This window comes from Rutilus rutilus (genome assembly GCF_951802725.1).
Source record: "Rutilus rutilus genome assembly, chromosome: 24".
Lineage (NCBI taxonomy): Eukaryota > Metazoa > Chordata > Actinopteri > Cypriniformes > Leuciscidae > Rutilus > Rutilus rutilus.
The window spans coordinates 27,944,116-27,959,499 of record NC_140228.1 but is presented as its reverse complement, the minus strand read 5'-3'; the positions used below and the strand labels follow the sequence as shown (position 1 = coordinate 27,959,499).

General features: G+C 39.8%; 1 protein-coding gene across 1 annotated transcript; it reads right to left on the bottom strand.

Moving 5' to 3' along the window:
- Positions 1 to 10,654: 10,654 nt before the first annotated feature.
- LOC311283917 (lymphocyte antigen 86-like) lies at positions 10,655 to 12,970 on the bottom strand. The gene is made up of 5 exons (XM_084398688.1): positions 12,632 to 12,970; positions 11,890 to 11,976; positions 11,678 to 11,806; positions 11,524 to 11,576; positions 10,655 to 11,430 (listed from the first exon to the last, which is right to left on the bottom strand). The coding sequence occupies exons 1-5, from the start codon at positions 12,774 to 12,776 to the stop codon at positions 11,347 to 11,349; spliced, it is 498 nt and encodes a 165-aa protein (XP_084254814.1). The 5' UTR covers positions 12,777 to 12,970; the 3' UTR covers positions 10,655 to 11,346.
- Positions 12,971 to 15,384: the final 2,414 nt, after the last annotated feature.

Genomic DNA, 15,384 nt, shown 5'->3' with positions numbered 1-15,384 from the left:
CGGCTGAGCTGGGGGACTATAAGCAAACCCACACCAGCCCGCCGCCTCTCACCATGGGCAACTCCAGAGTGGTAAAGAGTCCATCCTCTCTCAAGGAGTATGGTTCCAGAGCCCAAGCAGTGCGTGGAGGTGATCCCGACTATCTCTAGTCGGTACCTCTCAACGTCGCTCCTTCGGGCTGAGCCTGGCTGGACCCCATGGGGGGAGGCCCGGCCACCAGGTGCTCGCATACTAGCCCCAACCCCGGGCCTGGCTTCAGGGTGGGGCCCCGGCTGTGCCATGCTGGGCGACGTCACGGTCCTCGTTTTTAAATTGATCATAAAGGGTTTTTGAACCGCTCTTAGTCTGACTAGTCACATAGGACCTGTTTGCCTTGGGAGACCCTACCAGGGGCATATAGCCCTGGACAACATAGCTCCTAGGGTCGTTCGGGTACTCAAACCCCCCCACCATGGTAAGGTGGCAGTTCAAGGAGGGGCACATGTGACCAAAACAGTCTAAATCTAGGAATGTGAGAAAAATAGACCTCTTATTTATGGGATGAATTTAGTCTCAAATTGATTAATAAATGCATGCACAATTATTCATGAACTTGATAAATGTTGCAGGTATGTTTTACTATCCTCAACCAAATACCTTTTAAATTGCGTACAAAATTGAGAATTAAATGAATGTGCAGCAATTTGTACAAATAGAGACATTTCTGTGAATACAAATGTTTTCTTTTGTATTAGTGTATCATAATTTGTACATGCAACAAAAAAGATGTGCATTTGTGGATCAGATGACACGCGTTCATTGACGTCTTTTCTGAGTCGACCCCATTTGAATTTTGAGACTTTCTTTTCACGGTTTTCAAGCATTTCACAACCCACACACAAACAACTACACATGAGTAGGCCTGGTGCTAGTTATTAATGTGTGCACAACTACCCATCTATTTGACAAATTCACAAATGTGCCTTACTACATTTAAACTAATACTTTACAACTTGTGTGAGCAAAATCCAGAATTACAAGAATTTGCAGCATTTTGTACAAATAAAGTTGTAAATACAAAACCTCGATTTTGTATTAATGTAGGTCAGAATATGTGCATGCAACAAGTAAGTTGTGCTTTTGTGGATCAGGTGACACGCGTGTATTCATTGACTCTTTCTGAGTCGATCCTATTTGATTTATTTGGATTTTGAGACTTTCATTTCACTGGTTTAGCCTTGCACGATCCACACACGTCTGTCTAAGAAAACCTTCTACCACTAGATGGCAGTAGTCTACTAAAACAGACAATGGCACCGCAATCAAGCATTCTTCCCCATATAAGATGCTTAATGTGGCTTAAGAAAGTGATATTGAAGCACCAAATTTAGCACACAACGTAATAAAACATAGCTTACCTTGTACAGACAAGCAGAAAAATATTAACTTAAAAAGGGTCATAGACTGAGAATTAAAATGTTCCTTGATCCTTTGACAGTTAAGGGATCCTTTGACAGTAAAAATACCCTGTAAGTTTCAAAACTCAAAACTTTCTTGTAATTCCAAAAACTGCTTTTATTGAAACCAAGGCCAGGAAACGACAGGATCTAAAAAGTGGAGACTTGTGATGTCACAGGGCAGCTTTGGCCCCGCCCACTGGAGCGTTAGTGAACAGTGACATGAGAATGAGAAAAGATCGATACAGGATCAATACCGTTACCTTCCAAACGATCCTAATGCTAGGATAGTGTTTTTTTTTTTTTTTTCAACAATGTGAATGTCTCAGCAGTGCATTATTTGTTTGTATTCGGTGTATTTCACTGTGAATTATTTGGAAATTTCGGCACAGGCTTTGCAAACAGACTTTTACGATGAATCTGCCAGCAACGCCACAAACATGTAAGTAGTCATGTTTATTCTAATGCCTAATCTGTAATCAGTGATTTCTGATGTAATTATTCAAATTCAGACAGATTATCTCTCAAAATATCGTTCAATACTGTTTATGCATCAGTAAATTAAGTGACTAAACAATCAACTTCACGTCATTTCTCTTAGTAGGATGAAAATAATCTTAAACTGTGATTAAATTATATAAAGCAAGCGATCAAAGAACGCTCCCATTCCAATTGCCCAAGCTGTCAATCAAACAGCGCGACTTTATTTGGACACTTGCCAAAACTTGCTGAAATAAATCATCACAAAATCATGACGCCGTTACAATGTACAGTACAACGAAGCTCTTACTGTATTTGCATTGTTATTTGGTGAAAGCCAGAGGTGTAAAGTCCAGGTTCAGAAAGTAAAAGTCCTCCTCAGTAGCTATTGTTCCAATCACCTGGATTTGATAATTAGCACCGTTTTTCAGCCAGGAGATAGAACTAATTAGTGAAATCAGCTGGCTGAGTTCATGGGTGGAATAAATATATGGTAGGACTTTTACTTTCTGACCCCTGGACTTTACACCTCTGGTGAAAGCATTTGTGAGAGTGCCGATAAGATATATAAGATCTATATATATAAGATATTTATAAGATATTTTCATACGCGATCAGCAGTCATCTGCTCAATGCTCATCACTGCAACCTTTCATGTGATGGGAATAGATCATCATGATCAATACTTTTCACCAGTGTTTCCCAACCCTGCTCCTGAAGGACTTTTAAGTCTCCTCTTTCTGACACAACCATTTCAGGTCCTAGAATTTCTTCTAATGAGCTGATAAGTTGAATCAGGTGGGGTTGATTAGGGAGACAAAGAAAACGTGCAGTGTTGGGGGTCCTTCAGGAGCAGAGTTGGGGAACACTGCTTTTCATGATTCCTTAATCTCGATAGCTGTAACAGTAAAAATGTAGTAAAAGTTTTAGAGAGAGTTCTACATGTAATCCTAGCTATTTCATATGCAAACATGTCAGCCAATCACAGCAGTGGGCGTTTACACTGAAGTCTCACAGCAGACACGCCCCTTAAAACAGAGCGTTCAAATCAAAGGCTAAAATCAGGCTAGTAAAAATGCCTTTTGTTAAAATCATACTAACATTATAAGGGCACCCCAGGAAACATTATAAAATAATAAAATAATCCAGTCCATGACCCCTTTAAAACGTGCAAAGTTTCACATCTGATGTTTATAAAGAAAACACTTAAAGGTGGGGTAAGTCGTTTTTGTCTGTTTTTAAACGATAGGGTATATCGCAGCCACCGCACTTGGCAGGAGTTACATCCTGCTCCTTATATGGGTGGCTAGCATAGAAGTCGCTCCCCTCAGACGTCTTCAACTGAGGGCAGAGCTGTATGATTCAGACCTGTTGACTTCACTGGGTTTTCAAGTGGGTACCCCACTTCACCAGTGTTTCGTCAACTAGCCCACGACACCTGCATGGGGCTTGACAGCAGAACCAGCGTCCTGGAACTGCTACCTCGGCCATTCAGGACTTCACCACTCAGCTCTGACCCCAGCCAGCCTGGTTTAGCCACCGCTCGCTCCTCTTTAACCACAGCCATCTGGATGCTGTCTCTGCCTGCTTCGATATGTTGTTCACCAGGTTCTTGTGGGTTGACCCTCTAACCCCAAGCGTCCCCAATGCTCTCCAAAGTGACTGTCCCGGGAACCCCCTGCAACCCACCTCCACCGGTAGATTCCAGGCTCTCCAACCCCTCTGCTGGCCATCAGAGATGAGGGACTGATACTTCCCTAGCTTGCATTCATGTGCCTCCTCGATCCTTTCCTCCCAAGGTACCGTCAGGCACCACCATCATACGCCCCTAATGCTGATTGGCTACACGTTTGTTGTTGTGTCGGTCCAACTAACTTCCAAACAGCATATTTCAAAAACTACTGATCCCACCTTTAACACTGATGCATTAAGATAGTAGGCTAACATTAAAGGACAAAACTGGGCAAGACTATATATGTTGTATCGTAGATACCAAGGAAAAACTCAGAGAAAATGGAAACTTATGGATGGTCTTTTTTTTTTTTTAGGACTCATCTCTGTAGCCAGCAATACACACACAAGCACACCCACACTGCGTGTTCTTCTCTGCTTTTAACAGTGCTACAGCCCACAAACACAGTGCACCACCACCCCCTACTGGACAAACACAATACCACCCTTAACATACAACATTTCCCCTCCACTTGACTCAGAGGCAATCCTTCCCCAGGAAACAAAATCTTCTAGGACAATTTTACAGTGATGATTTTTTTTACATCATACAATTCAGAACATTCATAATTCAATAGGTTCTAATGTTATTTTTTGATGACACTATTTCTTATGTCACAAAGTCTTTTAGATATGCTGGTGCATGGGCATCGGAAGAAAGAAAAAAAGTGGGTGGGTCCTCCCCCAGAAAAATGTTTACTGGAGTAACTGTTAAATACCATTTCATGTATTCATGTATTCGAAACACACGTGATCGTTGTCATGCCGGCCAATCGTGGAACAGCTGTGTCGTCATCAGCCCTCGTGCAGCCCAGTGCAGCCGCTCTTGAGAAGCTGCGCTGGCTGAGTTCCCCGGCTACTCTCGAATCGCTCTCGCGGTACTTTGATGGCATACGTCACAGTCACGTGGCGTCGCCGCTGTATCAAGTCGGACAAAATTTCTAACCCGCATGCACTGCTTCAAGTCAGCCGCCGATCGGTCTGCGCAGAGCTGCATGAAGTCAGAGAATGTCTAATAAGGCGAGAAGTTTCACTCTCAGTACACTTCCGGCTTCTGAACTGGTTGCAGTTCCACTCTGATTCCATATGAGGGCGCTCACAGGACGAGTGCAGAATGAATGGAGGTCTATGGCAGTATACCCATCAAAAGCCACTTTTCTCAGGGTATAATTTTTTGTCTAGTAATTTGAATGTTGTATTCGAAAGGAGATGCAAAGAAATTACACATTGCTGGGTGTTAGATTTTTTAGAGTCACTTAGGCCACGTCCACATGAAGCCGGTGCGTTCCCGATCCGATTTTTTTTTTCCCTCGTTCTAAAAAAAAATTCCGTAAACACGGCGTCGTCTCAAGAAATATCTGCGTACACACGAAACCACTGAAACCGACTGAAAACGGTGTAGTATATATGCCAGACCAGTATGGGGCGCTGTAATTCTGCCACAGAGATACACTATACACGGAGAAGAAGACTTTGAGCATGCGCATAACCTTGCGCGCTGTATACGAACCAAGAAGAAGAAGACAAAGATTATCGCTTTTTGCTCACCACAGTTGCAGAGAAGCAATAGATTTTGCTGTAATAAAGCTAGTAGGCTTAGTAGCTTCTGCAGCACGAATACAATCATATAAGTCCGCCATTATTGTTGTTGCTGTTACTCGTGACACAGACAACACGTGATGTGATGACATCATCGTTTCACAAAATATACGGATTGGCTGTACACACGAAACCGGAAGGGTGTCGGTTTCAGATTTATCCACTTTGGGACCCGGTTTAAAAAAATAGCGGTTTCAGTCTCCCAAAACGCCGGATCCGTGTGGACGAAACGCCAATACGATAAAAAATGTAAACGTATACAGCGAAACGCGTCTCCGTGTGGACGGGCCCTTATTTGCTTAACATTTTTTTTTAAAGTGTCAATGACGTCATACACATCGTACGACCAGAGATACTTCTTTATGACAATCCTTCAGTCACTTTGGTGCTTTCGCGCTCTGCACTCTCTTTTCTCTCGAGGCATCGACAACACAGCTGACACAGGTAAATACACGTGCTAGACGAGTTTTTGTTTTGTTTGTTTCTGGTCCCGCTTCGGATGCCACGACGCCATCAAGCGGTATCTCTGGTCGTAATCAGTCCTTCACTGACCAATCAGCATTCATTAGCAGAATGCTAGCGTGTTATGGGCAACAACAACTCAACCTGTAAGAAATCGAAAGGACATAAGTACTCGACCTATAACCCATGTTGAACTTACAAAACCTACACTCAAATCTGAGATTTCTCAACGGCAATCGGGTGAAAGAGACACATTTAGCCATCTAGCCCCATAGACTCCCATTCATTTTGCACTCATGGCGATCGCCCCCAGTGGAACTCTGGTGGAACTACAACTAAAATTCGGTACAATAGGACTTAATAGGGAGTGGGCAGGCTCTCCGTAGACGGGCTCTGATGAAGTCAAACAAGCCTAGTGTATCGGAGCTTGATTCGTTTTGCCATAAGCACGTGATCTGTGATGTCCGAAGCTTCGTTTCCACACACAGTCACGTGACTGCTTCGTATTCAGATTAAAAAATAGCGCGAAACCCCTCGAGCAGGTTTGAGTGTCATGCCCTTCGGTAGTAGAAAATAAAAAAAGAAATAGACTTAGCCCTCATACTGTTGAACAAGTCCTGGTCCTTAATAAAACATTTTTTTTTTTTATTAAATTACCCACAAAATAAAATGTCAGCTCCCCAGTTCACAAGCACTTCACCATTCCACAACAATTTTCTTTTCTTTTGATTATATATACATGAGCCTTGCCTATGAACTCGTAGGATTAGGACTGAGGCTAAAGTTTATGTGAATAAGGCTGCATTTGTAGATCAAAGTAGATTCATAAGAACTGTTTCTGTACAAGTGAATTAGTCCCATTTATTATTATTTTTTTCCATAAATTAATTCATACAGTTGTTTGTTCATACATTGTATAAGAACTACATAAACACTAACACATTAATTATGAAGATTAATTGTATTGCTTTGTGGTTTACAGAGCACAAAGTGATTTATTAATTAAAAAAAGTATATATATATATATAAAAAAACGGTCTTCTGGGACAGAAAGGCAGCTTTTCCACCTTTTGACCACAAGATGTCGTTAATGTGCAACGTATTGAAAAGCTTAGAGTAATGAACCATTTTACAATACAGTCGAGGGGGAAAGCCCCAATGCTTCACAAAGCTTCATTTCACCATCACTAATTTGAACTATGCCCGTTGATCACGCCTCTTGTGCAGCAGAAAATACAGAGCAGACTCCCCAGACTAATGTTCATTCTTAAAAGATTGAGATTGGCCTGGTGATAGCCAGACTATGTTTGGTCATCTTGAGTTCATTTGTGAAACGTTTCCCCTGTGACCTAGGCTGCTTTCAGCCCTGACAAAACGTTGCACAACGTTTTTTAAACAGAAACGGTGATGCGTTGAACACACTGTTCTGATGACGCAAGAGTTGCAACTATGGCAGCTGAGAAGGCCATTCTTTGTGTTCTTTGTGAAGAATTTTCGGAGCCTGATGAAGTCGGTATAAATATGTGTTTAATACTACAAAATATGCCCGATGTTACAGTTACTGCACTTGCCGCCCAGAACAAAAGAGAACATCCCAATCGAGTGAAGGAATTGCTGAAACTGAAATGGAAGCACACATCTTACCTAATTCAGACTAAAACACATCTATTTAGCCTCACATACTGACTTTATTTGTAGTTCATACTGTTTTAATACCCTGTATTTTCTTTCTCATTTTTAGGAAAAGCACTTAATTACCATTGTTTATTTCTATACCAAATGTCATACACTTGCAATGAAGCTAAAAATATAATCAACTACATCATTATGTTGATATCCTATATTTTTACAATAAAACTTACGACAAACATGTCTTCTAATATCCTCAGTTGTTGCGTATAACCTACCGAGCTGCATCGAACACATTTGTAAATTACTTTCCTTGAACCCATTGTGCGAGTTCACTTTAATACTGCATGCTTTATATACATGTTGCTGCTGATTGGACTGCAGTTCTGACACACCCACCAAACAAGAGAAAAGGTATCTCAAACCCCGTTGCACACCGGTGCACGCCGTTTCCAGGAAACATGACGTTCAACCCGGAAACCGTAGCAAAACATTGCGCACCGTTTTGAACTTGAACATGCCCCTAGTTTTGCTGTGTTCTGATTAGTTCATTATTTCCACCTGTTGTCTCGTTAATTATTCCATTAGTCCCCGTGTTTAAATAGGCCTACCCTTAGGCTCCATTTACATGAAGGGAAGACAGATATTTCCCTGCGGTTTGGCCTCTCATTTACACGAAAACCCCCTTTTTTTTTATCACAGAAAACGATTATTTCTAAAAACTCTGGCCAAAGTGGAGATTTCTGATAACGCCGGTTATGTCTTGCCGTGTCAACTGGGAGAAAGGGGGTTTTAGGTTCTCAAACGTAACATTATGCGCCAGAAAATGCTTAACGTCATGTATGCGCAGGGGCGGATCTAGAAAAATATTTATGGGGTGGCGAGAGGGGGGCAGGAATTTTTGAGGGGTGGCAACATATGGCAGACGTATATTGCTAGACTGTATTACTACTCTTACCAATACTCCTTATCGATCCGATACTTTAACGGTATTATTATCGGTTCTTTTTGTTTTGTTATATATATAAAAAAAGGGGGAAAATTATTTAGAACACAATTAATATTGCTTTATATTTTGTAAAATGTAAAATAAATATCTATAGCAAAAGAAAAAGCAATGCTTTAACAAAACAAATAAAACATGTATGTTATGCAGAGGGGTGCAGGCTTTTGTGTTTTATATTCATAAGACATAGGACACCAAAAACAAAGTACAAACACACGGTCAAACAAAAAAAGTATACAATTAAACAAATATTACAATTATATATCCATTGCTTTAATTTTAGTAATGTCAGAGAATGTCTAATATGGCGAGAAGTTTCACTCTCACTACACTTCCGGCTTCTGAACTGGTTGCAGTTCCACTCTGATTCCATATGAGGGCGCTCACAGGACGAGTGCAGAATGAATGGAGGTCAATGGCGGTATACCCCTCAAAATCCACTTTTCTCAGGATATAATTTTTTGTCTAGTAATTTGAATGTTGTATTCGAAAGGAGATGCAAAGAAATTACACATTGCTGGGTGTTAGATTTTTTAGAGTCACTTATTTGCTTTAAAAAAGTCTTTCAAAATATCAATGACGTCAGAATGCTGACGTCATTAGCAGAATGCTAGCGTGTTATGGGCAACAACAACTCAACCTGTAAGAAATCAAAACGACATAAGTACTCATTCATTCAACTTTCGACCTAAAACCCATGTTGAACTTGCAAAATCTACAATCACATCTGAGATTTCTCAACGGCAATCGGGTGAAAGAGACTAATTTAGCCGTCTAGCCCCATTGACTCCCATTCATTTTGCACTCATGGCGAGCGCCCCCAGTGGAACTCTGGTGGTACTACAACCAAAATTCGGTACAATAGGGCTTAATAGGGAGTGGACAGGCTCTCCGTAGACGGGCTCTGGTAATGTCTACTGGCGTTACTGTTCAGGAGTAATATGGGCTAAAAAGACATCTAATAAAGTCAGATTTAAAATAACACTGCATAGTTGATCATAGATAGATTAAAGCTTATATCATTCAAGAGCTGCGACTGATTTTCTCTTTGCCTTTTGTGGTTTGATTCACATTAATGGAGCAATCGTCAGCAGGTTTATTAGACTGCTGCCTCTTTAAGACCAAATGCAGATCTAATCATTATTACGCATCATATTTTCTCCCAACTATTAACGACCACTATTGTATTTGTTATTTCCCCAGTTGTAACCTGGTTTCATTGCTGTGATATCTGAGAGGAATTGGATTTAATAGGACTGCTTAGCTAATCAAATGATCGATCTCCTAACTGGCACTGTATTGTGTGTTGTAACATAACGTACGTCGGCGTAACGGCGACCATCAGTAAACGTTATGGATACAATTTTTTTTTTTTTTTTTTTTATATAAGCTGTTCTTGTCTTTACTAAAATCAAAATTAGGCTAATCAAAGGGTAGAGTGCTCTTACAAATCACGAGGGAGCGATTTGACCGCTGATTTAGGCTAATGTAATAGACTCGCTGTTTTTGCTGATGCTGAATCATCTTTAGCACACAATACATTCATTACAAATGTAACTTAAACGTGTGTTTAAACTACACCTGGGGAAACTCACTTCACCTTCAGAGGCTCTGGGGCAGCTCAGTCTCTCTAGTCGTGTTGCTGGGCCACCGCACCGCAGCAGACTCGCTGTGTGTGAGCCAGACTGAGCGAATGCCGCTCTGCACGCAGGGGGGAGGGGCTAATAATACATTTAAAATTTTTAATTAAATTGTTCACTTTTGGTAAATGTATTGTTTAGTTCACTATTTTGAGAAGCTTGTGGACATAGTGGCGGGTTGTTTTTACAAGTACAGTTTTTGGATCATCAAAGTTAGGGGGGCAGCTGGGGGGGCAAGGCTCTAGAGTGGGGGGGCACCTGCCCCCCCTTGCCCCCCTGTAGATCCGCCCATGTGTATGCGCCCTAGGAAGTCGCTCGTGTTATTCGTTGTTGTCGATTCTGAGGATTCTGATTGGCTTGCATGGCTTTATCCTTCTCCCTACACTGCCGCCCATAAGTTTGGCATAGTTATGATGGCGTAGGCCTATTTATGCGGGTTGATGTAAATGACAACTTTTTTGAAAACGATGTTGTGTGCACGATGTTATTATTGAAAACGGAGGAGGGAAAATATTTGTTTATCTAAATCCCCGGCTATGTGTAAATGTGGCCTTAGTGTTCAGAGATGTTTGGTTGTTTTCTACGTGTTTCCTGTGAAGATTTCCATTAAAGTGTGTGTACTTTCCTTCGTCGCACGAGTCATTGCTACAACCAAGCACGTTACACACATAGGCAATTAATACGTTTTATTCAAGGCAAAACTGGCACAGTCACAATTAATGACAAATATTTGCACTACATTTTTTTTTTTACTCTTTGTTCTAAGTCTAAACCGTTTTTTCTTTTTCTTTTTTTGTTGGCATAAAAAAATGCGATAGTATTTCCTTGTCTACCCTGACGTGCATTTGAGTGAAACGCTACTGGAACAGAAACAAATGACTTTGTCTGTGGGGAATTGATTGGATGGTTGTGGTTTGCTATTGGCTGATCTCATGTGAGTGACAGGTTGCCCCGCCCTCGTCATCACGGAAGAGAAGAGAAGAGATGCTGCAAGAGGGAGGGGAAGTTATTCTGAATTCATGGAACATGAATTATAATGATGTGCATGGATAAAGCATTTATAATAAATACTGCAATATTCAAAAAAAAAAAAAAAAGATTTGTTGATTTTGATTCAATGGTGACTAATGGTTTTTCAAAGTTTTATTTAAGATTAAAGGTCTAACGAGGGCGAAACAAAATTATGAAATCTGCTGAAAGCAGCAAAAATCCTGAATGCATGATGAATGTCCCAAAGAGGAACAACACAATTAACTTTGATTAAACACCTTTGCTAAAATGCAATATAACGTCTAAGTTCCACATAATGTGAGAATACACTACAGACACTCTGAAGAACAGGTCCTCTAGTTTTGAAGGATCACTACTGGATGAAAATAGTTGCATTAACGCAGGCAATCTGGAAGCCATCTTGATTTATTGCATGTAGGTTAAGATGAAAATCACCCTGTGGAAGAAACAAAATGCAATAAAGACATTTCAGCTCCATGCTCACAATAAATAAAAGCATAGATGTTTAAATGGAATGTAAAAGCCAAACCTTTAGAGGAAGGTCTACTTTTGACTTAAATGAGGATTCTATGGTGATGAGTTCTGGAGAAATTAAAATGAAATACATTTTTCCTAATAATTTCACATTACATTCAACATACATATAAAAATGACAAACACAACCAAAACCTTCCTGTGCTCACCTCCTCTCTTGCTTCCACAAAAAGTGAACCGTGGGAAATGAGGAAGACAGAGGGGTTTGTCCCGACTGATTACATGGATGTGTTTTAGCAGCAGCTCAACTGATGAATAAAGCTCATCGATGGACTGCCCTGTAAGAGAACACACAGTTACTGCTTCAAGGCTTGATTTCATTCATCTGATTTGATCATATTAATAAAGATGAAAATCTTACTCAGAATAAGGGACAATCTGATTTTTATAGGATCAGTCAAACTGTTAGGGCAAGGCAGGAAAGTGAATCCTACATCCTGTAAAGGGTCTGAGACAATGAAATCAGAAAAAAACAAAAACAATTTGAAATACATTTTAAGATAAACTGAGTGGTTTGAATTGAATATAATAAATCATTAGCTGATGTAAAAGATTGACATCTCTCAATCAAACAACACATTCAGAAATGTGCATATGAATGTATACACCAAATTCAAAAGTTTGATTTCAAAAGTAAGATTTATTATCACCAAGGCTGCATTTCATTGATCAAAAATACATTAAATACAGTAAAAATGTGAAATGTTATTACAATTTAAACTAGCTCTTTTCTATGTGATTATACTGTAAAATGTAATTTATTCCTGTGATCAAAGCTGGATTTTCAGCATCATTACTCCAGTCTTCAGTGTCACATGATCCTTCACAAATCATTCTAATATGATGATTTACTGCTCAAGAAACATTTATGATTATTATCAATGTCGAAAACAGTTAATATTTCTGTGAAAACCGTGATACCTTTTTTCAGAGTTATTTTGACCAATATAGTTCAAAAGCAGGGCATTTATTTGAAATAGAAATCATTTGTAACATTACATTAGTGTAACTTTTGATAAATTTAATGCATCCATGCTGAATAAAAGTATCAATTATTTCTGTTAAAAAATTCTCACTGACAGTGTGTGTGACACTGATCTCACCGCAGCTTCTGTAGGTCACCGTGAGTTTGTCTGAGTTGCACACTGTGTGAAGAGGCCATTGGTGATCCTGAGAGTAAACCCAATTCATCTGAACAATACTCAGAATCAGAACCAACAACATATTATCACACAGACGTAACTTCATAGCCTTTCAGTTAGACCCAGAATCTGACTAACTTCTCATGAATTTTAGGTGAAATAAGCGGAACGAGGCAACTTAACTTCTCATTTGTGTCAAATGATAATGTCAGCGTGTCACAAGTTTCACTTCCCCTGTATTCACTAACAAGGTTTTATTGACATGATCTCATAGACACTTCCTGAAATCCAATTGGATATAATATTTTTTTTTATTGTAATTTTTGGGGAATTATTTGTATATTTTGAGACAACTGGAGTGTTTTAATTCCAAATGCATGCGTGGCACCATAAAGCATGGCATGGGAAACGTAAAGGTATTGGGGATTGTATATGTCTGCAAGTCATGCAGGTCTTCCAATGAAGCCCAGCAGGAGAATGGCTGTTGTAATCAAAAACACGGGAGAACCAATCAAATATTAATAACTGATTACATTGTAGTCAATGTATGTTTTTTTTCCCTTGAGCTTTTTGTTTTCTATGCCTTTTTTACATAATAAAATATAACCTTTTTTTACCATATCATGTTGTCATTTTAATACCTTAACACACTAAAACATACTCCTCATATTTTGATTGTTTAATAGAACCTGAAGAGCCATTAAAAGCAAATATTGTGCAAATATACTGTCCGGACATTTTGGCCATTACTGTAGGCCCATCCATCCATTAAATCCACAATCAAGTAAAGTCACACACATTCCAGCAATGCATGTTGTTGTTCCAAAACACATTCTTAAAGTCCCCCTGTGGAGAAAATCCAGCTTTTAATGTTTATATCTCTATGTGGGGTTTTTAATACGCTTTATTTTCTTCTTAAAACTGCAGTGAACCAAAGTCTCAAAAACGTGGTTTGAAATCGCTGGTGTTTCTGATGTCACAAACTACCTTGTAACCAATCAGATCAACGTGTGATCGTCAACGAGTGGATCTCTGAGCTGCTGTGAGTGAGTGGAGACGGGGCTCAGTTGCATATTCATAGAACCGCGTATACTAAATGAAAAAAGGGTTTTAGAAATACATTCAAGCTATTTTTTCATTTTTTTTTTTCAAGGTAAAGACGTTTAAATATGTGACCCTAGACCACAAAACCAGTCACAAGGGTAAATTTTTTTAAATTGAGATTTATACATCATAAAGATTTATACTCAAGCTTTTCATTGATGTATGGTTTGTTAGGATAGGACAATATTTTTCCGAGATACAACTATTTGAAAATCTGGAATCTGAGGGTGCAAAAAAATCTAAAGTTTAAAATTTAAAGTTGTCCATTTATGTTTGCAAGTTTGCCACATCCACTCACAGAAATATATTTTTTATATATTTACGGTAGGAAGTTTCTAAAATATCTTCATGGAACATGATCTTTACTTAAAATCCTATTTATGTTCTGTCTTGTCTTGTCTGCACCTATTCTTGTTAGGCCCAATCCTAATTCTACCCCTTACCCCTTCACTTTCCCCTACCCCTCTGTTTTGTGCGTTCCCGTGGAGAGGGATTCACTCGATTCTCTTTTGGTTGGAGGGGTAGGGGTAGGGGTAGGGGTAGGGGTAGGTGTAGGGGAAAGGACCAGATAGCCCTTGAAACGAATATTTTTCGGGACCACACTTCAAACGAAGGGGTATGAGAAATGTACCTGCATACACCGGCTACAGAGGCAACATGGCTGCCAATAATCATTTTCTTTATGTCACATTCAAATCTTGTGTTCATATTTACGGTCATGTTCTTCAAAGAAACATCTGCAAAAAAATCATTGAAGTTCGTTAACGTCCCGCAACATATTTTCATGTCTGACAACTGGTGAATGTAATTGCGGCAGGGAATTGGCTTATCTTTTACCGTACGTCTGCTATGAACGCATTGTTTTCTTGTGGTTATATGTGAACACGATATAAACGAACAGTGCTAACACAGTTTCGTGCTTTTTGCAACATGATCAACCAGTCTTGTATGTTCTTTATCAAACAGGGACACCTGAGGAAACCTGGAGGCTCATTCGTTTTCGCGCTGACAACAAGCAACGTTTCCTGAAGTCCAAAAATACTTAGGCGTCGAAGATATCGTCATCTCCATTGTTTTCTGCGAACTTCAGAAGAAAAATGCAAAAAAATAGCTGTAACCCACGCAATTGAGATGACTACAGCTGACGACGGCATCTTGGAAGTTTGTGATAAACATTGCCGCATCTCCTGTGACGTAGGCGCTAGCGACGACGTATAATGTGTAACGGTGTAGTAGTGGTGTCCCATTTCTTAGGGGAATATTTTCACCCCTACGTCTTGCCACTCTGTTTCAAGGGGCAACGGTAAGGGGTAGGCGAAGGGGTATAAAATAGAATTGGGATTGGGCCTTACTCCCTTATTAGTTAACCTTCATCCACCTGTGTCTAGTTAGTGCCCTTGTTTACCCTGTGTATATATTCTCCCCATTCAGTCCCTTGTCAGTTATTGTTTGTGTCTATGTATAACACGCTGTTGCGTCCTGTTCACCTGCCTGTGTACATTAAAGCTTTGTTATATTTTTGGAATCAAGCTTCGTCTGTCTGCTTCATCAGCCAAAGTGTGAAACATACAATGTATTGTCGGCTATTGCCACAAATATACCCATGCGAC